The 25,510-nt window shown below is 31.0% G+C and overlaps 2 protein-coding genes across 4 annotated transcripts; both read left to right on the top strand.

Annotated features, from left to right (window-relative positions):
- Positions 1-291: 291 nt before the first annotated feature.
- LOC137933497 (uncharacterized) lies at positions 292-13,356 on the top strand. Its single transcript, XM_068777456.1, has 3 exons — positions 292-723; positions 11,725-11,908; positions 13,352-13,356. The coding sequence occupies exons 1-3, from the start codon at positions 292-294 to the stop codon at positions 13,354-13,356; spliced, it is 621 nt and encodes a 206-aa protein (XP_068633557.1).
- On the top strand, positions 11,732-24,095 carry LOC137933279 (G-protein coupled receptor Mth2-like). Of its 3 annotated transcripts, none has more exons than XM_068777164.1 (7): positions 11,732-11,908; positions 13,493-13,684; positions 16,378-16,456; positions 17,014-17,186; positions 18,428-18,596; positions 19,246-19,443; positions 23,422-24,095. In XM_068777164.1, the coding sequence occupies exons 2-7, from the start codon at positions 13,495-13,497 to the stop codon at positions 23,534-23,536; spliced, it is 924 nt and encodes a 307-aa protein (XP_068633265.1). In that variant the 5' UTR covers positions 11,732-11,908; positions 13,493-13,494; the 3' UTR covers positions 23,537-24,095. The 3 variants fall into 3 exon arrangements, with proteins under 3 accessions (XP_068633265.1, XP_068633263.1, XP_068633264.1); XM_068777162.1 differs by having other exon boundaries at positions 11,826-11,908; positions 19,246-19,431; XM_068777163.1 differs by having other exon boundaries at positions 11,826-11,908; positions 19,246-19,448; positions 23,422-23,500.
- Positions 24,096-25,510: the final 1,415 nt, after the last annotated feature.

Below are 25,510 nucleotides of genomic sequence, written 5' to 3'. Positions count from 1 at the left end.
TAACGACATCGATACAAATTTAATAGACTAGATTTTTTTCTTATTGTTTACAATAAGGAAATACGAAGGTAATTGGTTTCGATACGTTGTGACTTCTTTATTTACCTGAGTTTTTATTAGTGTGTGTACGGAATTCCCTCATTGAGTAACCAGTATTCATACGCTGCTTGGACAGTTGCGACGTGACTTCGTACGGTGCGGACGTGCCTCTGAGATGCTGATAAAATAAAATCGGTGCCAGTAGTTGTTAGTAAACATAAACAATTGTTTATGTAACTTTAAAGTTCAATAATGTCTAATTTATTAGTGAAAGCTATATTCTTCCTCGCTTTATTAGGATGTGTTAGTTTAGCACCTTGCGAAGAAGAAGTCGATATATCAAATGGAGAACGTTTGGATAACGGACAAATTCTTCACAAAGGGGTTATATATGAGAAAGGGGATTACATAAAGGTTAACGCAACAAAAGTTACAGCGTGTTCTAAGTTAGTTATTCGTAAATGCTGTCCGTTCGGCTACGCGAATGTAGGAAGATCTTGTGTTAACAGTACAACCTATTTCGATGCACCCGTTTGGGATGACTACAAGGTGCTGGAGGGTGTGTTTGCTCGTGATATATTCCGTTTCACAATTGGAAAAATGAACTGCACGTGTAACATGGTGAGGGTTCGTGTATCGCAGATCGGTGTGCTTGATTGGTCTGACAATTGGCATCTTAAATCGGTAAGACTGCACATTAACCTTATATTAAATTAAGCTACTAAAGATATGTGTATAATAATTTAAAAACTTCGTCAAACAAAATGTCATCTTACAATTGTATAATTGATCAAAAAGCGTAAATTAAACGATGCCATAATAGGGGAGTTCAAGTTGATTCTAGTCTCAGTCAAGTTTAAGTAATCCAAATTTTGAAATAATTATATTGAGTGAATTTATTTATTTATTTCAAATAGTCATGCAAATATCAATACTTAATATATGTTTACATTATTTTCATTTAACAATGTATAACATTTAATACGTTTGCGTATTGTAGGCGTACATAATCTTGGCCAAAATCATACAAGCTTTTATATGAATCAAATATAGGCGTAGGTATGTCATTAAGAAATTCGCATCAAGAAATAAAAACGAAACTTAATTTATACCATAAATAGACTTCAAAAAACCGTTACGACTAATACAAAATCGGTAAACATTAACGGTAATATTTTTAACAGATTCGTGTACCGGTATTTTAGATCCGTGTGATGTTTATCATCTATCACGACTGGAGTTTTGCGTATTAACATTTTAAATAACTTTTTTAATAGCCACTATAACAACAGGACACTATCACGAAACTTCTGCCTTTATTATCAGATAAATTTGACAATGCGTTGTTGTAATAAAAATAGATTCGGTTACATTTGCGTGCTGTTGTTAACTAGCGGAAAAGTTACATAATAAAAAACATTGGAGCTAAATTTTAAATGAATTGCTTAAAACAGGGATGAGCAGCCCGCGGGTCGCATGCGGCCCTCGAGGCACGCAAATTTTAATTTATTTTTGTATTTTTTAAATAAAAATGCTAGAATCAAGGCTTTAATAATAATAATAGTGTCCTATTAGTTGTAAATCGATTACGAACATAAATTACGTTTAGAACATGGTTTGAACCTTGAATATATTTATTATATATCTTTTTTTCATGGCCCACTGTTTTTAAAACCGTGGCCCTCCGACCAAAAAAGGTTGCTCACCCCTGGTTTAAATAAATAAACGCTTCTCGAGTGCCGATTATGAACCTGCTAGTAGTGGCGGGGGTAGGCATGTAGTGAAGCTGGCATCTGAATCATCTCATCTCAAGCTGACATCGCTGAATGCGGACAACGTAAGACTGATCATCGTTTTTACGTTTTGAAGATGTCTAAACATTGCCCTGGGTGTCTATCGGCTGACATTATGATGATCATAAAAATAGAATAATAACTTTTTTATTGTTCATTCACTAAGTTATACAGTTTTATTACCGTAAACTTAAAACATTTGGTTAACTGAAATGGTACGTAACAGCCCATGCAGAGGCTCTTGAGGGAACCCTTAAGTATATAAAAGTAAGGCAACGATGTTTTGACACATTATTAAATACGCACAGTGAATTTTTCGCAAATCGCATTAAGTTCATATCTTCATAATTTTTGCCAATTAGACTATGTTCTTTGCAATAAATGCAAGTTTAAAACTGACGTTTTAAGGATATAATTTGTAAAAAAGTAGGTGAGTATTGGTTGAAAAACTTTAAACTTGTGAATGTATGAAGGTCATTTGTCAACAAAACGTATTAAAGCTTTACACCTTTTTTCAAACATCCTGTATAAAGCGATCACATAGTAAACAACAATTAATTTAAATATATCATCATCGTCATCATCATATCAGCTGATAGACGTTCACCACAAAGCATAATCCTCTCCCAAAGATTGCTACAATGACCGGTCGCTGCCCGTATCCAATAACTTCCTACGACATTCAATACATAGTGATGCGAATACGTTTATTATTACTATTTATACATTTGGTTGTTAATAATTTCTTGGGAAACGATTTATATATTCATCCTTTTAAAACTTTTACACCAATCAACCTGTCATTTAAACATAGCGCAAACGTGATGCCACGCAGGTTTTCATATAATTTACAAACTCCCCACTCGTCAGGTCTCTCTCTCTCTGATATAATAAAATAAGTACCTTAGCAATACGTTCAATCAATCTATATAACCACAAGGGTTTCCCAAAAAACCATTTTAACTGCTTTTCATCTTATTGCGTGTAAAATTAATTACTGAGCTATTTTTTTATAACATGTGATTTAAATGTAAATGTATTCGTTAATTACGTTAGTGTTTGATTAATTATCTATTCTATTATAAACAGTTCCTTTGAGTTGGCTGCTGATGTTACTTTGGTAGATGTTTACTGCATTTTACAGTTTCTAATGTTAACCAAAAATCTTATAACATTCCATAATTTATTTTTAATAATGGCAAACTTATTAAACTTATATATTTATATATATATATATATATATATATATATATATATGTATATATATATATTTATATATATATATATAAGTATATATATATTTATATATATATATATATTATTAAAATGTATGAATTAAAACAAACTCATGTTGGTTACACCATCTATAACAAAGACAGATTTTATGACTTTTATTATTAATCAAATAAAATAAAAAAATAAAATAAAATAATGCCCATTATAATTTAGTAGAATAATTTAGTGTTACTTTTAGACGAAACCAAATTCTTTCAGTTAGCCATCAATACATATATATATATATATATATATATATATATGTGTGTGTGTGTGTGTGTATATATATGTGTATATATATCATATACCAAGATGAGTTTGTTTTAATTCATATATATTAATAATCATTTTGCAAACAATGATTTGTCTATAGTAATCAAAAAGGTAATTATATATACATACAAACTGAGTCTCTTTTATTTTAGATTTAATATCTACAAATTAAAAACGATTATGTGTTTAAACAGGTTTTCGATTTCGCGAGAATTCATTAATAATACGATTGTATTTTTATTGTAATGCTTTATGTATATGATATTTTTTGTTTGTCTACATTTAACACGCCTTCGGTTTCGGTTTTGATTGACGTCAAATGTTTGACAGCTAGGGACAAGTGTTATGATATACTCTGTAGTTTACACGGAAGAAGAATTGTTGATATTAGTATCCACCTCACAGTTTTTCCATATTTTTTTTCTCCATAAGAATCATCTTCGTGACTTCTCAAAAACGATTTAAAAGAAAAAATAATGTCTCGAGTATCTAAAGTCTAGTTTTGCGTTTAGCAATACACTTGGCGGTTTATTATTGTTTAAAAAAATACTTTGGCTATGTTCAAGAACGCAATGAGAACGTCGTCAGTAAAAGGGTAGCTAGTGATGAAAATTTGCAGACTAGAACTTTATAATCTGATGATTTTATTAAGTTAAACAAGTCTTTTTTCTATTTTTAAAAACATTAAAACCGGTTGAATAAAATTAACTAATACTATGAGAAACATACCTACCACAATTAAAGTGAAAAACACTGGGAATAAATTAATAGTGAATTTGTATCCTTTAATTTACTGGATAATTTGGGTCTGTCCAGAGTGAACATCAACTCATTTTTAGAACATGGTTTTAAAGTCACACTAACTTTTTCCAAAATTATTATAATTTTAGCCTGGCAATCGTCTACGTTGTGGGTCGGATCTTTCAGGGCCTTTAAGTTAAAAATATAACCTGTATTGAGTGAAAGTCCGAGCCGAGGTGCTATCTCGAAGTTTCCTGCTCCAGGTGTGAGAGAGAACTCGGCCTTCCAATCCGGTCATTTTGTATGTTATGTAATTGCCCAAGGCGTGGCTCTCGGAAAAATCTTCGGGCTAATTTAACAAAACGAAATTTAGCCTAATAGCTTTTTGGCACTCCCTGTGGTACTTTGGGGACGGCGAAGAAAAATGAAAGGCGATGGTTGAATGACAATAATGCGTATGGAGTGAAAAATTTTATGATGGATGAAAGAAAGAAAAAGCATGGAAGATACTGTGAAGGAAGGAAGAAGGAAAATGTTGACAAAAAAGCTCGCCGAGTCTGTAAATGACAACAAGGGAACCGTGTAGATCAAAACCAAGAAAAAAATATTTTTGGAAAAAACCTTTACACCTTTTAAAACTCATTTTAATAACCAGCCGCGTGATTGTACGCAGTCCCACACAGTCACAACTTGCAAAAAAGAGTCATTGTGATCTATTTTTTTGATTAATTAAATTAACAAATTATTAAAGCTATAACTCAGAAACAACATTTTAATTACCGCATACACACGCAATGAGATTAATTATTCCATGTACGGGAACGAAAAATTTCACAAAGCTTTTTTGCTGGACGTAAAACGAAGGCTAATCTTCGTTCTATGTTACATCGGTATAAATTTAAAATTATTTAAATTGTTAATAATGTTTTATTATTTAAATTCATATTTATTATTATAAATTTGTCAACGATTTTGATGTTTTCTTGAGTGGTTGCAGTAAACAGTTCACTGGCACGTGGATATTCTTCCACACTCCCTTTACCCCTTATGAAACGTAATATATAAAAGTAGTAGTATATAAAAGAAACAGAATTTTGGTAAACAACCTGAGAAACGATACTTCTTCGTGAATAACATTTTGAGTCTCTCCTATATTTGTTAAATATTTTGTCGGGTGTACGATATATTTTAATATTGAATTCTAACCATTAATTTATTTATTTAAATCCACTAGCCGCAACCTTAAAAATAGAACATAAAAATCACGTACTTTGCTTCGTTTTAAGTAGATACATAAATCCGTTTATAAATACAAAACAAAAGTAATTTAAAATAATAAATTTATAGTCTAAAACTAAACTTAATGCTTAAATACATAAAATAAAAAATAATTATCAATTATTTCAAAATGAAGCATAATTTTTTAATATAAATTAATTTTAGTGTTCTTTTAATCAATGTCTTTAATTACTCTCGTCATTAAGTATATCATCCTGATATAAAGAATACATTGAACACCCCTCTTAATACACCCTGTACAAACATTCCTTTAGTTTCGTCCAATTTCGTTGAAAAGGCTTTCACTATCAGATGCCATCAATTCACACAATGTCTGACCACACCTACTCTACTAGCAATTAGGCGGCCGAAAATTATCCCTAATCGTCTATTGATATATACTGCCAGTCCCTAAGGATAACGTTTATAGCTTTTTTTTATTGAAATGTTTGCTTTTGCTTCCTGTTTATCAATTCAGCAAAACATTTATTATTATTAGTCTCATTAGTTTCATAAGTAATAAGGAATCTTTTAAATTAATAGGTTTTAATAAAAAACTACTTTTAATGAATAATTTTAATGAGTTACATTTCAATTTCTTTTTTTCAACCCATATTCAATGTTACCAAGGAAAAATAATATACGTGTTAAAACATGTATATTATTATGTATTAGATTATATTAAAATATAACCTAACATTTCCTTATGGGTTGTTTGTATGAAGTGGCAATATACGACGCACATAGTTCGTGCACCGAGGGGTTTTTGTGGGTAGGAATCTCACACCTTATTTTGCCCCAGAGAGCAAGGTATTTTATGCATATCCTCTCAAGAAATTCAAACATAGTTATGATTTACAAGACGCTTACGCAGACTTATTCCGACCAGTCCAATTACAGATCTATAGGTGAAATCTAAGCCCAGCAGTTTTCTATGGCTGCAATACAGACGATGATAGTTTCACCTGCCTAATCCTCCGCCATTTCGTATCCGGCTTTAAGACCGGCATCGGTGGCATTCATATTCAATCTTCGATTAAATTATAACAAACAACAATATGTATAATTCATACTGTTTAATAATTATTCAGCGAATGCTGATGAATGGAAAAGTATGGCGAGAAACTTAGCTATATAATTTGAATGTAAATATAAAGATAACATGCCGGTCTAGTGAGGAATGTTCCAGTAAAGCCAACATCTATTCTTATTTAAAGCGTTGTTTTTTATATACTTCTATTACATATAGCTTCTTAAAAAACTTTATTTTATCATCGCTAAATGAGGTTTAATCAGATCTTTAGATTTTCGATAAAAAGAACGTTGAAGGTACTTACCCTACACATCAATACAATAAATGAGCACAAAATTTGTAAACCACCTAAATCTTAGATCGCTTGTCTGGTTGCTACAAAGAAAAGAGAGATAAATAAAATACCGCTCGATCAATAAAAGTATAAAAACAGAACAACGTAATAGACGTGGATAAGTATAGTTGTAAAAATGAATCACTATTTCTCTAGATTATAATTTAATTTTAGAACAACTTTATCGATTTCATTTACATTTATTTTTTCAAGTTTCCTTACACTTTGTAGTATTTTCTTATTAAAAAAGAAAAAAATTGAAAAGACATTTTAAAAATTTCGGAAAACATTATGTCTATTGAATTTTTGTGCATTTGACAGTTCACTGTGAACTTCGCGCCAATGATAGTTTGCTTGCTATATTGACATTTAAAAGTAGCATTGGTCACTATCTACGTTTAAAATTAATAGTCTTTTATTTCGTATTTAATCTATAAATATAGAAACCGTTTTGAAATATGGTACAAAAATTATTTCTTCTGTTGGAATATGCGACTGGTTAATAAAATATAAATTAACAGTAAAGTGGCTTAAATATCATTTTCCTGTACTAAATAAATTCACTATGATTTTTAAACCGTAATGAAAGACCAGGCATGCAAGTTTTATCCGCGTATTTTTCCTCTCTCTGTGTACTTGTCATAAATCATTGTCTATAAGGGTAATCACTATTCATCTCTGATGTATAAATAAAACAATTTTTTCTTCATGTAATCTTAAGATATGTCTATTATATTATTAGTAGTTTGATCTTCATACAAAAGTATATACTCTGGCACTAATAAAAAAGCCATAAACTCTTTCGAAATAACTCAAACATTCACCTTTTTTTAAAAAAATGATAAATATAGTGCTGCTCCACAACTGCTTTGTTTTGCGACTGATATGAATTGACATCTGGTTATGACAGTGCCATATGTCACGCAGCCAAAACAACGAATGTGTTACCTATGAGTTCGTAGCTTTGATCATACGATAAAATACAATAAATAAAATAATCCACTGGATTAAATTTATGCGGGGTCATATCATTATCATCGCCATATTTTTATATATAGGATGTTCACAGCTAGATATAGGCACCTATAGTTTCCCATAGATTTTCAATTAGAATAGTGGACAGCTACTTGCATCATTATTATTATTCCTATCCATTATTTTCAAATAACACCTTTATTTTGTTACTATTTGTAAATTATAACCATAGAACACTTTTCTAGAAGATTTTAACCAAAAATAACTAGTTTCATATCAAAATTTAAATTACAGAAATTATTAAAGTTTTAACAAACATTCATAACGATAAACGGAGAGGCAATTGGCATCGTCATTATTATGCATGATCATCTAAATAACATGGCCTTGAAACGTTTGAATACTGGTTTCGTTGTTTACTGATTTTTTTATAGACTTCGTTTATTCCTTAAAACTTTTGAACTTTGAGAAATACTAAAATTTCAACGTGCTCCCTGCATTCTAATTTTCTTGTTTACTCAGCAATCTCATTCAATCTTTTATAAAATCGGGCGTTCACCTTAGAGAATAGATACGCCCTTCCCATAACAATTTATTTGATTCCTAGATATTTAGAAACACTTTCATTACATTTTCTTTATCTAAATCATGAGCAGTAGTACCCCAGCGGTAGATGACATATACTTGCGAGGTACCGGGGTCGATTCTCGATGTCCAATTTTATGTAATTCACAATTTATTCATTAATTATTTTAGATTTCTACTGCTTAGAAATTTCCAGAGGATGGGCAGCAGCCTCTGCGTACCGTAACATCACATTGCGATCGCCAACCCGCCTGCCAATTGTGGCGATCATAAATCCTCCCATATACATCTTTGGGGTAGGCCTATACCTTGCAGTGTCCATATGTCGGCTGCTTAAGCTACGTATACTAATGTATTTCCTGCATTATTTATTTCAAAAGTGATCCTTATATGATGATTTTAGATATATATAACCAAATACAAGACAAGATATATCGACAAAAAATGTTCTTAAATAACTTATGATGTTCGTCGTCATTATTTTAGCCATTAGCCGTCCACAGCTAGACATAGGACTCCCCTTTACATTTTTATAAGACCGGTTAAAAGCATTTTACATTCACCGCCTCTCGACGAAATTAATGAAGTTGGCTGTCCACTTTGTGGGCGAATATCCTACGCTACGTTTGCCTGTCCGTTGTCTAAATATTTTTCCACAATCAAAAATCTTTTATGTCTCATAATAAATACTTTTTTGATAAATCCTAAAAAAAAAGTTACACTTGGTCGTTGACAATCAAACAGCATTTATTTGTCAATGGTCAATTTTGATGACATAGACATTTTTAAAACGCAATTATAAAGGAAACTGCATTTCCTATTTTAATACTCTGATTAATAGATACGTCATGAATTAACTATCGGCTTATCTATAATGGATGACGCATTCCAATTGCAGAACATTTTTTTAAATAGATATTTAATTTGAAATGCTCTTGTATTATACACTTACATTTTGTCATCTTCTCGAATTAAATTTTTAATGATAGATTTTATTAAATGAAAAAAAAATGATTTTTATCTTTTTATACAGTAATTTCATACATACTTTTTTGTTTATTACTAGACTGATTTAATCTGTTTTTTGCGTATGTACGATACGTTTGTAATCCGATATAAATTCTAAACATTCAATACTATTTAATTAATTATTACGCATGCTTATACATCGCAAAAATTATAAATAATCTGTTACAAAAATAATATCAAAAATGTTGTATGCTATTTGTAATAGTGAACTGTATTTTATAATATACCAACTGATAGATTTTGTCCTGCCTGCTATTGAAATGCCATAGAAAAAAAATTACCGCGCCTAGCTATCATATTCGCAGTTTCAAATAGCCCTTAGATTTTCAAAAAATTTTCAAGTACGTTTAGTTCAAGAAGTCTACATATAGTCTAAATGTTTGAAATGCAAGAAAATATATCTGTCACCTTGCAAGCGACAGATCTTGATCTACTGATATTTTGCCCCTATGTGAACGCTTCCTTATCTTGTGTACTAATGGATATTACACTATAGTTACGATAGGCGAAAATTTGGTTTAAATATTATTTTATAGCCACTATAATATAGTTCTCCGATATCAGGTAATACAGTAAACTTAATTATAAAAGCACAGATATTAGGGTAGCGAAGTAGAATGTTTATTAGCCGATGTTAAAGAAACGAAAGTAAGTAACAACCGGGTAACTGGATGTAGGGAAATCCCGTTCTTGAAAGTAGTCTATTAAAGCCGGTTTGTTTTTCTGGCTCTCCCACACTAGATAAGACTCACGATACATGACAAGGTACTTAAACTTTGCGTAATACTTGGTATAAAATAATTAAATCTTAAAAATATCTGACAATTTTTTTATGCATTTCACTTTATTTCTACGGAGTAAAATAAAGTTTACATAGGGACGAAATGTCAATAATCTTTTAACTTCTTTTATCTGAACGTTTAGAAATGCGTTCTTATATGAAACTTATGTTGATTTTTTCTTCTTACTATACGAATTGAGTCTTTTTGAACTCCGACTAAAACAGGCGAACTCGTGATTGATATGATTTATTCAAACTGGCAGTGAACCGTATATTGACGAAGATTTGGATTACATAAAAAATTGTTACTCCTGTACCTTTTTTAAAACGAGCCACGTGTAAACGCCTGTTTAAAATTTTTGACGTTCAGTATTTTTTCATCTGTATCCTTTTATCTTACAAAAGTGAGATTGAAAAGGCGCTTTAATAACCTTGACATACTAATTTAGTGAAAAATATACTACTGTGTACTTTTAAAGCTACCATATTCTTAAACAAACAAATTTTCATTTAAAATTTCATATAAAAAATGTAATTATATTTTTTGTACAGTTGCTGGCTGCATAACGACTTTATTTTATTATTAATGATCGTAATGTGTGACCAATTTGATTTTTATTACAAGCACCGTAATAAGTGAATATGCCTTTATACTTCCTATGTAGCGTTTGGAATAGATCAATCTCCCTTTTAAGCTATTAAGCACATTTTTTTCAGAACAAATAAAAGATTTACAGTCAATGTTACTAAATTAGCTACGAGGGTTTTTTATATTTTAAAATTCTAGAATACACACACTCTCTCACTTTTGATATTATTTTCTACATGAGAAATTACAGTATAGTACTCAGTATTTAGAGTATATACCAGAATTATACTCAAAAGTTAGTGTGTAAAAATAACATAAAACTTAAAAGACAGTTTGAAATTTTTTTGAGTAATTTTTTGTGAAATTTCATGTGACTTTCAATGTTAAATCGCAAGTAAAGCTTAATCGTTTGAAAGAATGAAAATGAAGATAACGTCGTCATTGTTTTCCTCGACGGTTACTATGTAATAACTGTTAGAATAAAAATGTATATGGCATAGTGCTGCCGAATTCGCTGTACCACGCCTTTGGTAGGGTGAGGAAAAATTAGCATAAGAGCCGTCGCCGAGTGAGTTGTTAGTTGACTGACGGAACGGATTGGCCGATATTCCGTTACCCAAAGCGACATCCCCAAGGCGCGGTACAGCAGTTTCGGTAGCATTTTAGCAAAAAGAAAAGTATATTAATAATTATAACGTAGCATAACTTGATTACATAATTAAGTCTTTATATTTTGCATATAAATTGGATAACCCTCAAAAAGAAAGATGTATTATATTTGTACATATATATTACTTATTTTATATGTTTGTAAAGTATAGCAATATTTTGCAATAATGTTGTTGCTAGAAAATTTACATTTTATATATATATGTATATATATATGTAAATTTGACTTGATTCGCAATAGCTAATATGTGGTAAGCAATTGGTGCTCAAAATTCTACTCTATGTCCTATAAGTACAACATTTTTTAAAACAATTATTTGTTTTTTTCAGGATGGAAACTTGTTCGTCGAACTAACTACAAGTATCCCACCATGGACAGTATTAACACCTGACAAGTACTGCATCGACACATTCCTGTATACAGATGAAAATGGCGACACGCAGGCCCGTCTCGACGCACTGGCTTGTTTTGCCGATGAGGCCCCTTCCAACCATTTTGAAGTTCGAAGCGCATGTAATTTTTTTTCTATCTATACCTTTTTTATTTTTAAAATACTTAAAACACGTTCGTCTTCTAAAAGTTTTTCATGTTTACTTCAGAACCGTTTTAGAAATACGACACTTTTAGATCGGGAGTTTAAAAATATCTCTATTAAAGTAGGTCATCTCTAAATCCACTTAATTCAAGAAACATGAGCAGCTGAAAGAGGTCGATAGACGCCAAAGATAATAAATACTTTCAGAACATTCATCTACAGTTCCAATTTCACAACACAGATGGCGAGTGAATTCGGCTTCTGTTATTAATTTTTTAATTGTCTTATAAACATAACCATATAAAAGTCATAAACAAAGATCTATGCATGAATATTTATAATTCGATCAATGATATCGAAAGATGAAGTGTTTTTTCTATTATTTTCTCACTTGATTTGTATGGACGAAATCTATTTAACTATCAAACAAATGTAAGGGATACAATTTTGTAAAAGCTTCGATAGCTTTCTTGATAATGTTTATATTACAGCTTTCCCTAGTGACATTTTTAACATTTATTTATATACCTTTATGTTGGTAGTTATTATCTTTTATGCGAAATTTCGGAACACAATCTTTACGCTCTGTGGAGGTCATATATCATTTGAACTTTTGTTCCAAGCAATATCATTGTACGTGTGATTTTTACTTATGACTTTTGACCTTCATTATAGACCTCTGATCGAAATTCAAAACTCTTCACCACTTAGTTATAGATACGCTTAATATTACTGTAATTGATATAGCTATAATATTTATATTGATCACGGACTGGCAACGTAGGAACTTGGTCCAATAAATAAAAAATAGTACAGAGTATATTATATTGTATATATACAAAGATTAAAAAATTAAATTAAATTTAAAACAAACGGGTATTAGTTTTCTTGTAAGAGTAGTTACAACATTAAGACCGATAATAATCTTTACATGAAATAAGTGTCCGTCTATTGTTGAATACGTGCGAATATATATATATATATATATATATATATATATATATATATATATATATATATATATATATTGAGAATTGATTAAATACTTTCTGTATGAAGCAATTCTTTTTGAAAGATATTCACAATATATTCCAAATAGATTTAATTTGTTTTATAAAACAGACCTGGATCTTTAGTTACGAACATAATTATAGTTAAAAAATACGCAAACAAATTGTTATATTTATTGCTTTAGATTGTGAAAAATTCAATAATACAGACGGCAACACTACTTAAATGGAATTAAAGGTTTGTTTAACAATTAATTCCAAAAGGATATAAATTTTAGTATCGAACTGGTGAAAATCTATAGTTACATATATTTAAATGAAATATGTACAGACAAATTGAGATAAACACAAGCGGCATCTCTTGAATGGAATAAAAATATGTTTAACAATCTATATTGATTTTAATTTTAGCATGAAATGGGTGTGTTTTTATGATTACATACATATAAATTAATACCGTACAGACAATTTAAAATATTAATTAACACACCTCTGATTGGTACAAGCAACATCTCTTCTTCAACGGAATTAAATATACATTTTACTTTCCAGGTATGCTTGTCTCCTGTGTGTTCATACTGGTGACGGTGGCGGTGTACGCTTGGCTCCCAGAGCTCCGGAACATGCACGGGAGGGTGCTAATGGCTTACCTGCTCTGCCTTTTCATCGGGTTCATTTGTATGGCCAGTATGCAGATCATGCTGACCATAAATAACATCACTCAAACTCTCTGCGTCGTATTGAGTAAGTATTACAGTTCTGTTTTAATAAAACTTACAAACTCAACTATAACCTCGCCAAAAATACCAGCAAAACCAATTTTAAATTGATCATAAACTGTTAATTGATTAAGTATCTGGGGCTGAAAGGTTTTCGAGGGGCGAACACGAGCCGATAGACGCGTCGGGTATAGACCCCCTCCTCGGTGTACCGACGACATAGTTAAGATCGCGATAAGTCGCTAGTTTCGAGTAGCGCAAACCTGTCATAATGCCGATTCTTGTGAGAAACCTGTCTTAATAAAATGTTGACAAAGAGATGTTTTATTTTACTTTTAATGTCTAACGCTTGGCTCCAGTCCATTGTCATTTCACATGTGATTCATTCTTTGAGACGGGCAGTGACTAGTGTAGAGCAGGGCTTCTTAAACTATGGGTCGCGACCCCAAATGGGGTCGCGTAGCAAAATTCTGGGGTCGAGAGATTTTAATGTCAAATATTTATATATACCATTTTATAACATCACTAGAGTTGGCGAAATACAGTGGACTTGCAGTGTCTAGACACGCGCATTTGTTGAAGGTTTTAAACTAATATAAATACAATTTTATAATTTTTTGTGCTATTTTTAATTTTATATTTTTGTATGTTTCAAAACGAATTCTAAAACTATACATTTTCATTTGTATATGTATATTGTTACCTAATAAATAAATCATCAAAAAATATTAATTATTAATATTTATCTTTTATATCTGTATGGGGTCGTCAAGAAACTCGCAATCATAATTGGGGTCGTGAATGACAAAAGTTTAAGAAGCCCTGGTGTGAGCCCCCCAGAGGGTAATATTTAAAAAGTTGGTTTTATAGTTTTTTCAAATGTTGAGCTAATTATTTTTTTTTTATTATTAAACTCTTTAATGGACGTAGTTTTTGTTATAAGCTTTTAAGTATTATATGATTAGTTAATAGCAAACAATTGAGTCGTTATTCAGGGGACTCGCATACCCACTAATCGAAATTCTGAACGCGTTTAGACTCCTTATACCCGTCTTGCATTTGTGCCTCTCTCTTTTGAATGACCTAAGTAATCTGTACAATTTGGGAACCTTGTAATCCTATGAAATATGTAAAAATGTAATACTAACCCGAGAGTTCAGTTATATAAAGAGACTTAGATAAACCGCTATCAATTCAGTCATCTTAACCTTTTTAAAGGTGTAAATGCCATAAGAAACCTTTATATATAAACCTTGGTAGCTCTAACCAAAACAAATGATCGCGAGGATCCATATGCCCCTGAGTGGAGATCACGGAGCAGCAAGGGTATAAGGTCGTCTACCTTGATTAAATTGTATATGAGGACTCCAGCAGTGGATGTCTTGTGGTGACGATGATCACTTATATATTTTCATCAGTTCCTGAATTCTTAAATAATTAATTGAATATATTACATTAAAATATTTAAATATGTGAAATACCCACTACTCTAGTATCGGAGTTATTAAAACTATAAGTAGGTCAACATTTTATATCAGGCACTCAAAGTTCTCACCAATATTATGTGTTGATTTACTTTCATCCAGCTATAAAATTTAATGGCGTAATATTTTTACAGCTGTGTTTTATATAACACTAAGTGATATACGTAATAAACAATGGATTTATTGTTACTGATTTTTTTTTTTGTTACTGAATAATATTTTTTCGAATATGCTAGTTCTAGATACTTTTGTAATATGCAAATTCAATGGCATATTTATTTAATTTTCGTATTATCGGTAAAAGAAACAAATTAGTGGTAAATAAGTAATAGTCCTACATATATTAAATAAAAATGAATTGATAAATGTGTTGCTAAACGCAATAGTCGAGAACGGCTAGGCCAATCCGACAAACTTTTATTATTTGGTAATGAAATAAAAATGGAAAAATTACGAGAAAAATAGAAAAAAGCAATACTCTTGTAACAGACAAAAAAGCCACTGGAACAATAAAAACAAATGTTCCCTAGACGTTAAACATTTAAGGTCAATCAAAACCAAAAAAAAAATTTTTTTTTAAATATTTGCTATACCTTCAATTTGATTAGTACTTTTATACAGTTAAAATAAAGGTCAAAGAAACTAGGGTATATGTCTTTTTTTGAAGTGTTTATTATTTAAAACTGTGAAAATAAGACTCCGGGGACCAATATCACACAATATATACCATCTACTATACCACAATACATACCAAAACAATATTCAGTATTATATGCTATAATCGAGACGCTTGGCAGGCGGGTTGGCGATCGCAGTGTGGCATTATGGTATGCAGAGGACGCTGTTGCCCATCCTCTGAAAACTTAATGTTAGCATTATATCCCAGAAATCCAACCCGCGACATATGATCGCAATTCTCATTCCTCAGCCGTTAGGCTACCACTGCTTTAGTACCACTCACATGTAGATATAAAATTCTCTTTCTACCCACACAAAATATTAAGTACCCTGAGTAGCAAAGCGATTGCTTTTAAAACAGAACCAAGAAATACTAACGCACTTGGCGGAAGAAAAAGTTTATGTGTATGATACGCTTACAGAAGAAACCGTCTCACTTTTGGAATATGTCTCCAATTATTATCTTTAATTTTACTGAATAAATATTCCATTCGAAATAAGATTTCTCGTATTTTAAGTTACCTAAAACATACTTATGATTTTTAATCTTTTCTAGCGATTATCATTTATTACGCCTTGGAGTCTGCGTTCTTTTGGCTTAACGTCATGAGCTTCGACATCTGGTGGACATTCAGGTATTATTTTAATATTATTTGATTCACATAATTCAAGCCCTGCGTGCTCATTCAAGCGCTTTATTCTAAAGCTGGCACATACTCTCGACAATCCGCATGGTGCGACAATAATAAGATAGATAACTAAAAAAGATATTCGCAGACAATTAAAAACTAATTGTTTTCGTCAACGAAGTTGAGTAAGAACCGATAGAGACATACAACCCGCGATCATCCTATATACATTGCGTTTCTTGAGCTTACTTCACCCATCGTTATCGCTTTCTGACATGGTAGTAAGCCAAGAAATAGCAACTGACTAAATCAATGTTCGATCTTCTAGAACATACTTGAGTCGGAATGCTTAACTATATAAATGCAGATGCAGACCGAATTATGTCACCCATATATCTATTTGTCTTTTGCGCCATCTATTGTTTATACCTGTTACTAATCATAAATTCACTTCGATCATCTGTAGAAGGCGCCAACTGTTCGATCATTTCTGTTTTCAAAATACAACAGGCTAAGCAGATTTGTAATACATGCACCGTTTTAATATTCCTCTTTAATTTCAGTGGCAAGGGAGGAATGACCCTCAACAAGGTTTCCAAGCGGTTTTGTGCATACTCATTATACGCATTTGGGGTACCGACATTGCTGACTATAATACTCACGTGTCTGGAGTTTTCTGGGCTTCCACCAAATCCATTTCTGCCTTTAATTAGATACCAGGGCTGTTTCTTATTTGGTAAGTGTTTTTGATACAGTTCGGATTTCTATTACCTTTTACTTCCTCCTCAAGCATTTGACTAATTCATTTAAATACATTCACTTTATAAAAGCTAGAGAATCGAAACTGAGCAACAATACGTAGAATAACGTTAAAGTCTATGTCAATCACCACAGGGCATCATTTTAAGAGGTTAATAAGTTATTTACCCTAACTGAAATTAATAACCATCTTGTGAAGTTTCTGTCCTGTTTGCGTTTCTTCATAATGTCATTTTACAAAGTATTAGAAAACTAAGGCGAAATGAACGAAATCAGCGGGGGCGGCTTAACCTATAGTGCAAGCTGTGCAATGCACACGGGTGCCGCGGCGCTCCCTTAGACAGCTAAAAGCATCGTCGTGGACCATCATGGTACAACAATGATATGATGAAGCGGTAAGCCAGCGCGGTGGCGGCAGTTATCAAACGCGAGGGCCCTATGGGCGGCTTCTTTTTCGAACATTTTGTTTCAACTCGAAATAAACGTTATTTCACGTATTTAAAGTTTAGAAGCTGCCAGTATACAGTACTGTTAGCTATACCTACTTATAAAATAGCTTGTTGGAATATGAATTAACTTTCTTGTTACGACGGCAAAGTTAGTAGTTATAGCCGCGAGGGGGGGGGGTCAGGCCTAGGGGGCGCCAGGGTTTCATTGCACACGGGAACTACTAGAGCCGCCCCTGGAAATCAGTATAATGTTTTTCAAATTATAGTCTGCCCAAAGCAGGTATTTGTTTTATATATGTTGGTAAAATTTATAGTAATAAAAATAAATCAGTTTTGGTTTTGGGAGGAAATTTCAAATTAATAATTTAGTTCAAGTTCAGAGGAACTATCAAAGGTAAATTTCATTCAACTGTGTTATCTGTTGTGTCTCCAAACCAAAATAAAAATAAAATTAAAAGTTTAAAACTAATCACTGCGCATAACTTTTCCCTAATTTCCTACTTCGACCGCATATTTTCCTTTGTTCACATCATCCATTAAACTTCTGGCCTCTCTTCTGAGATCTAAGTTACATCTTGAAGGGCGCCTTGCACTTCCTCTTATATTTGGTCTTTTCTCCCCGACTCTTCATTTGTTTTTATCCTCGACAAATAGCCCTTTCATAGCTACTTCAATTTTCAGTTTTTTTAAAGAGCTATGAATTTAAGTTGCTTTCTTTTCTTCATTTATGGTAACTTATTAGAATTAAATACTGATAATTTTTTTATAGGAAAGAATAAACTTTTATATTTATACGGTCCAATGTTCATTCTCTGCCTGGCGAACATGGTATTCTTCATAATGACCGTGATAAAAATTGCACAAATAAAGCAGCAGACAGCCATGCTGAAGTCAAAAGAGAGCGCCATGCACGACCAACACAGGAAGGATAAGCAGCGGTAAATATAAATAACCAAACACTTCTACTTCCCCACGGGGAATTTTTAAAGGTTTTATCCTGCCTCCGTGAAGGCATAACCTGGTTATTTTATGGAGAAAGAAACAGGAGTAGAGTCAACCCAATAGACCTAACCATTTCGTACAGTATTAAATTCATGACTACAGTTTGATCGAGACGCGTTTAAAACTCTCATAGCTTTAAATTGAAAAATACCATTACTATTTTAAATTAAGCTTCCGTCTGATTCTAGTTTGTATCGTATCGGGTTCCTCCGGTATTCTTCATAAGTAGTCACTATAAATGATCTTAAGTGAATTATATGAATTAATGAATTTATTTAAGCACTAAAAACTTGTGCTTACTTATAATCTATTAAAAATATTTTCCAATAAATAATTTTATTACTATTTTTTACTATTTTTAGAGACTGAATAGAAGGGAAAGAAAGTTTGAATTGTGGAATGAGGGAAAGTAGGAAAAAAGACAATGTGAAGCATGGAAGATGAGAAAGAAAATAAAAAGTAATGTGAGAAATTTTTTTGGGGAAATAAAAAACCCTGTTCCCAAATAAATAGGGGTGGAACGAGAGGTCCCCAATAGACAATAAAAAAAATGAAAGTCATGTAAAACTTGTTAATATTTTCCAGATTACTGTTGTATCTAAAATTATTCACCGTGATGGGCATCAATTGGATTCTTGAGGTTATCAGCGCCCTGTATCCTACCGCCGACTATATTTGGACCTTTACCGACGCCTACAACGTCCTCATAGGAGTCACCATATTCGTAATCTTCGTTTGTAAGAGGAAAATATTCCACCTCATAAAGAAGAGGTTTGTTCCAGAGTAATGTATGATCTCATTTTATTCTATATAAATGTCGCTGCAACGGCTTCTGGTGCAACATCTCACACTATTATTTAACTTCCAAACTATTTTGTGATTTACAATTATGTGTTATATTTATTTATATCTTGTTTTAAACACAAAACAGTTATATTACTTATTACTATAATTATACACACACAAACACGAAATAATTTTACTGCATTTCAAAGTAAAGGTTTATTAGTCAGTTTTATCGTTCTGCACATTTGACTTTAGAACTATCTGACATAACTGTTAATGTTATTTGAAAATGTTGCAATTTCAGAGATTATATTTACAATCGAGTTAGTAACAAAGCAATTTATGAATACATAAAATTAAAATAGCTATGTGCGTTACTTAAATAGAAAAAGCTGTTACGTGTATTCCATGTTTGCATTTACAATATATGTCTAAAGTAAAATGTAGGGCTAAAAGTATATTTTTGTGAATATTAGGATCAAGGAGAAGTTTTCCAAAGAGATACACAACTCCAAGGATACGAAATACAAAAGAACAATACCAAAGAGGCTCTGGGAGGACCGTCAACCACAGAGGGGTAGTATTGAAACTATAAAAACAATCATTGACGATAAAGATTCAATACAAGGATACAAAACTACAATATTATAGAAAGAAGAGATATATTTGTATAAGTGAAACACCATCATTACCTCAATTTACATTTGTTACAATATACAATGTTTATAAAGATATCAAGGCTGTTGGACATACAAAGAGGTACAAAGCACATATTTCCAATGCACCGGTTTGGGTACTTCAGACACTTAACAATAACGATTGTTTACTGCTTTCTATAACACACTCTACCAGACTCTTTGACTGCAAGTTACTGTTTTTAAATTAATTAAGAAGTTCCTAACTGCTGCTTTCGGCTTTAGTGTTCTAACATTATATAAAAGTTAATAAATTTGTACAGTCTTCTGTAGATATAGATTATTTTAAACAGCAAATGATTAATTATCCACTTTTGAGATGATCTTTAACCTCAGACGATATGTTGACAAAAAAAAAAATTCTGGGAATAGCTTGGATGATATAGCAGTAAAGATTGTTTATATAACCCAATTCTCAATAGTTGCTTTTAAAACATGCTAATGTTGTTTCGAACTATATATATGGTCAATTAATACTAATTAATTTATTGATTGGGATTTTTTTCTAAAATCTTTAAAGATTATCTGTAATAAATCGCGGATAGCGATAATACTGATAATTTTACTCATGTATTGTTATTTTATTGATGTTATCTTATATTAATAATACAATAAAGTGGTGAATAGATTAATGCAATCTCAGTGCCATTTTTACAGTTAAGTAGAAGTAATATAATTGGTCAAGTATTATTGTTCTCTTTATAAAAGAACCATAGTTACTTACAAGCCTAATTAAAACACTTGCATACATATATACGAGTACACATCATATGATATAACATAATCAGAACGTATGCAATCCTGAGCTCGGAAAACTTCTGTTAGTGAATTTTGCTCTCTGACGATATGTAATCCACAAACGGTGTTCAAAGTTATTATCATATACATTATAGTATTATAGTATCATATTTCGTAATCTACAAAGTGTCCGCCTGTTTTAAATTCACTCGTATCTTATATGATATTTGAATGTAGGTTTACCCACACAAGACTTTTGACAAGTGACTGACAACCGAATCAGTTTTAAAACGAGCTGCCTTCACATAGTGCCACACTCTCCGGTGACTCAAACCGATTCTCATCCAACTTCTGATATAAAGATTCAGCTAAAAGGTCTTCAAAGAAAAGTTTTACACCTTTCTCCAATAATGGGTCAGTTGACAAAACGTCAGTCGTTGCATCTGACATAGATATTTTCCTAATTTATTAGCTCTTATTTTGAAGAAGCTAGAAAGGCTAAAAGCACCCAGCTCTAATTGAATATTGTTCAGTAGCGTTGATAACATTAAGTAGACTTCTTTTGTATATTTTTATTTATTTGTTAAAAAGAGAAATTAAATAATCTGGTATTAATTAATTTCTCTTTTTATTGATAACTCCTAATAAACCATGAAGACGTATACTTGACTTTAAGCATTTACAAAGACGTCAAATATAACAATAGCTATTCAGTATAATCAACTGCACTTCTGTTATAACTTGGTAGAAAAACACAATATTATAATTAAATTTATTGATTACTAATAAATAACGAAGAATAGGACAATGGATTTTGTCAATTGTATAATAATAATTTAAACACTTTCAGCAATATTTTTTTTAAACAAGAATAAAATAATTTTAATAATTAATTAATAATAAAAATTAGAATAGATAACATATTTGATAGATCTGGATGCAAGAAATAATTACTTAAATGATAATATCCATGGCGCAAACTTTCAATCTGAAGACCCAACAGACAGAACACTTATACAGCTTTCAATATATATGTTACACATAGTATGCACCAGTCGTGATTACCCACGATCTATAAATCGATAAGTCGTACTCCCTTCGACTACAGTTAGTTTGGGTAACTGTATAATACAATAATTAATATTACAATCGTATCTCTTAATTTTCATGTTATAAATTAAAAAAACGAAACTTTGTAAAAAAATCTATTACAGTGTGAAGAAATTTTTAAACTCATAATAAAGTTTGAGCATCGCTCTACTACTGTTTGAGAAGTAACGAAACATGATAGCTTTTCACAAAAGGTCAAATGTGGCACATATTTTTCGTTGCCTTTGTGCAATATTTCTTTTTAATTACAAATTGTGTTTCTATTCTTATATCAATAATGAATATATTATGTTCACGTCAGATCTGACGAAACAGTCATCAAATATGTTTAACATTTAATTGACTCTCTAGAAATATATGATATGTTTTGGTCAGATTATGATTATATATATATTTTATTATTGATATGTTTAAAGATGGAAATATCATAATTTACATCAAACCTTTAACTTAAAATGCTATGCTATTTTCTACAGCAATAAATACAATTTGAACCATAGCGGCATATTGGGCGACATTATTTTGTCATTGATGGTTTTTTTTTTTCATAAACTGAAATTATAATTTTTTATTTTCCTCATATTAAAGATAGTGTAAAAGCGACTAAAAAAACTCGTCTTAATTTGTGGTAGGCTTTTCTCAGATCCGGGCTCATTTAAAACCCTTTTAGGTTTAAGTTGAAGGATGTGTTTGTAGGGGACTTCAAATCTGATTCTATTTTCTCATAAATTGAGTTATCTGACTTTATACTCATGATATGCATAAGTGGTTACTGTAAATAATTCGGTGTGATTAATAATAAAAAAATATGACAAAAAACATTCAGTGGTGTACAAATATTACCGATTTTCAGTGTGAAGATTGCGGTAATTAGTGAATATGCTAAACTATTGCCATAACCACGCCTTTCACTGTAAACAGAATTCATTATTTTGTATTATATAATTGTAATTATTACGCAAATTTAAATGATTTTTTCCGCATGGTTTGTACAAACACTGTGAAACGATTCCTATTAACTTTGATGTCAATAAGTGAAGGGATTTACTAAATGTATATAAAATGTATATATTTATATGAACTTACCCCAATGAATTACGAAAACTAGTAAATATTATAGTAACCATTGATTGTTATTTTCTTTGTTTGTCGTCTTTATTTACTTGTTAAAAACGAAATAAATATGTTGCGTTGTAATGTACTATATAGCATATTTAAATCCTGCTAAATTTTACTAAATATACATCGGTAATAAATTTTAAAAACAGATCTCCTTTAAAAAAAAACATATCCATGTGTATCATACAAATACAAAAAGTCCCCTCCTTTTTTTGATAAATCTCGTATATTATGTTGTGTACAGTTGAATTACATATATGTAATGGAAAATGTCTTTTTATTAGATATTATCAAAACATTTTTGTTCCTCCAGATATAAGCAGCTGAGAGGACAGCCGATATCGCGAACGCAAACAACCTCCACTCGAACTATGGACAGTCGAGATGACTACAGATTGAGCTCCATAAAGCATGCCAACGAGACATGAGTGAGGATGAAGGAGATTGAATAATTCAACAGATTCATAATTTTGCTGCTAAAATTCAAACCAAGGCGACAGATTTATTATAATCAGTAAATAACAATATTAGAGAATAAGTTATTAAAATATACCACGATGATTCAACAGATATTCAAGAGGTGCCGTATCTGTCAAAAATCTTTATTTTTAAATCTGTCGCACTATTACAATATTATATTTTTTATCTGTAATGTCTAGTATTTACTCTGCGCTTTTGTGGGGTTAATTTTTTGGTGCATTTACGTAATCTAGCTATTTTTTTAGAGAATCGTACTGTCATTTTAATAGTAAGATGATTTTTTTAATATTAGTAATGTATAGTAAAACATATTTACGAATCTCAGTCCCGATTTTGTCTGTAATAAATTTAAAATTTTTAATTCAATATTTAAAAAAAGCTAAGCAAAGACTACCAACAAATAATACGGCTAAGACTATTTCGTCATATCTCGACCAGTCTAGTTTAGCTAATTTAGTTTACCTAAAGTCAAAAAACAGCAATAAAACATAGCAAAAAAACTGTAATAGTAAAATTTTAAGTCGTAAAAAATATCGCGAGGGTAAGGAACCTTCTCTCGGAGTGATTATGACAGTTCGTTTAAAGTGATGGTAATTCTAATAAAAAAAATGCATTTTTCATTTGTTATACACCATACGTTTAGACTTTTAGCTATAATTTAAAAAAGAAAGAACGCATGTGTCATTGCAGTTGTTTTAATTAGTTTTTAATTCACTAGCCATATATATTTTTAACGAGACAGTACAACAACAATCATATTAAGTCTATTTTATTCTATGAACAAATTACGTAAGATATGCATATATATTTAGTTTGATAGAAGATTATTTACATCGAAATATTATGTCGGAGAAAAAGTTTCTTCGCAAATAGTATACATATATAAAATCTCTGGGGTTCTACCATTTGTATCTGGCTGGTTCCGATAATATTAAAAGATTACATTTTAAAAATAAAAACAAGTGAAATTTTTTTCGTTGGATTTTTCGGATATTTTTCCGTCAAAATCAGTGACTTTTTCTTGCGAAAAGAATAAATGCAAGCCGCGAAACAAATGCGAATTTTCATATTAAATACGAAATAACTTTTTCCCCAAACCACTTTTAAAACCATTTCTTATAAAACTATTTTAGGAAAGTGAATGTTTTTCGTACATTTGAACGTTGTATTCGTATAAATGAATAATTGAATAGTTATCAATTAATAAGTAATCAACTGATTTATACGCCTATTGTGTTTTTTCTCATGCACTGATTGCTTTTAGTGTTTTTGACTCTTTAAAATTAACTTGCATAATTTATAGCATTATTGTCAAATATTGTCAAAGTTTCTGATGTAAATTTATTTATAAAATAGCAGCTATGTTTATTTCATCGACTGTAGGCAAAGCATTTGACCTCTGTCTCGCCTGATGATAAATGATGACGGCGTCTACGATGCAATATGCTTGCCTAGAAGAAGCCTATTCACTCTTGACTTGAAGACTCCCAAGTTATCGTTAGCTAGAAACAAAGACAGCACTATAAAAGTAATGTAAAAACGCTTAGTGCGGTTTGAAGGGATATCATCCTTGTATGGATCGATATAGTGAATCCTTGCGTATTGTTGTCCGACGTAAGAAAGGAGAGTAGGAATAAATTTACTTAACTTCGAGGCACTCTCCAAAAAGCTGTGTTACAAATTTGCATTATATAAAGTGTTTATTAATTATACATTTAAGCTGAAAAATTATCTAATTTTTTTTCACATAAGATCGTATTCTGGGACCACTCAAACACCTCATATACGCAATGTTTACAACATAATTTTCTAGTCTTTTATAGTAGTACTAAATGTTTACATATTATGTATATATGTTTATCTTAATATTTGTAGCTTTTATATTGTAATATCACAATTTTGTGTAATTGTAATTAGCTTGG

This window comes from Battus philenor, unplaced genomic scaffold (genome assembly GCF_028537555.1).
Source record: "Battus philenor isolate CCGP_79_NKW_IND1 unplaced genomic scaffold, ilBatPhil1.0.hap1 SCAF_13, whole genome shotgun sequence".
NCBI classification, from domain to species: Eukaryota; Metazoa; Arthropoda; class Insecta; order Lepidoptera; family Papilionidae; genus Battus; species Battus philenor.
The sequence above is the reverse complement of the archived record's forward strand: the minus strand, read 5'-3'. Positions and strand labels throughout refer to the sequence as shown.

Excerpts from the sequence above, each read along its gene's own strand:
- LOC137933279 (XM_068777164.1), top strand. The coding sequence starts at position 13,495 with ATGCTTGTCTCCTGTGTGTTCATACTGGTGACGGTGGCGGTGTACGCT. Across the intron at positions 17,187-18,427 it reads CCAGGGCTGTTTCTTATTTG|GAAAGAATAAACTTTTATAT; the intron begins GTAAGTGTTTTT and ends ATTTTTTTATAG. Across the intron at positions 18,597-19,245 it reads CACAGGAAGGATAAGCAGCG|ATTACTGTTGTATCTAAAAT; the intron begins GTAAATATAAAT and ends AATATTTTCCAG.
- LOC137933497 (XM_068777456.1), top strand. The coding sequence starts at position 292 with ATGTCTAATTTATTAGTGAAAGCTATATTCTTCCTCGCTTTATTAGGA. Across the intron at positions 724-11,724 it reads ACAATTGGCATCTTAAATCG|GATGGAAACTTGTTCGTCGA; the intron begins GTAAGACTGCAC and ends TGTTTTTTTCAG.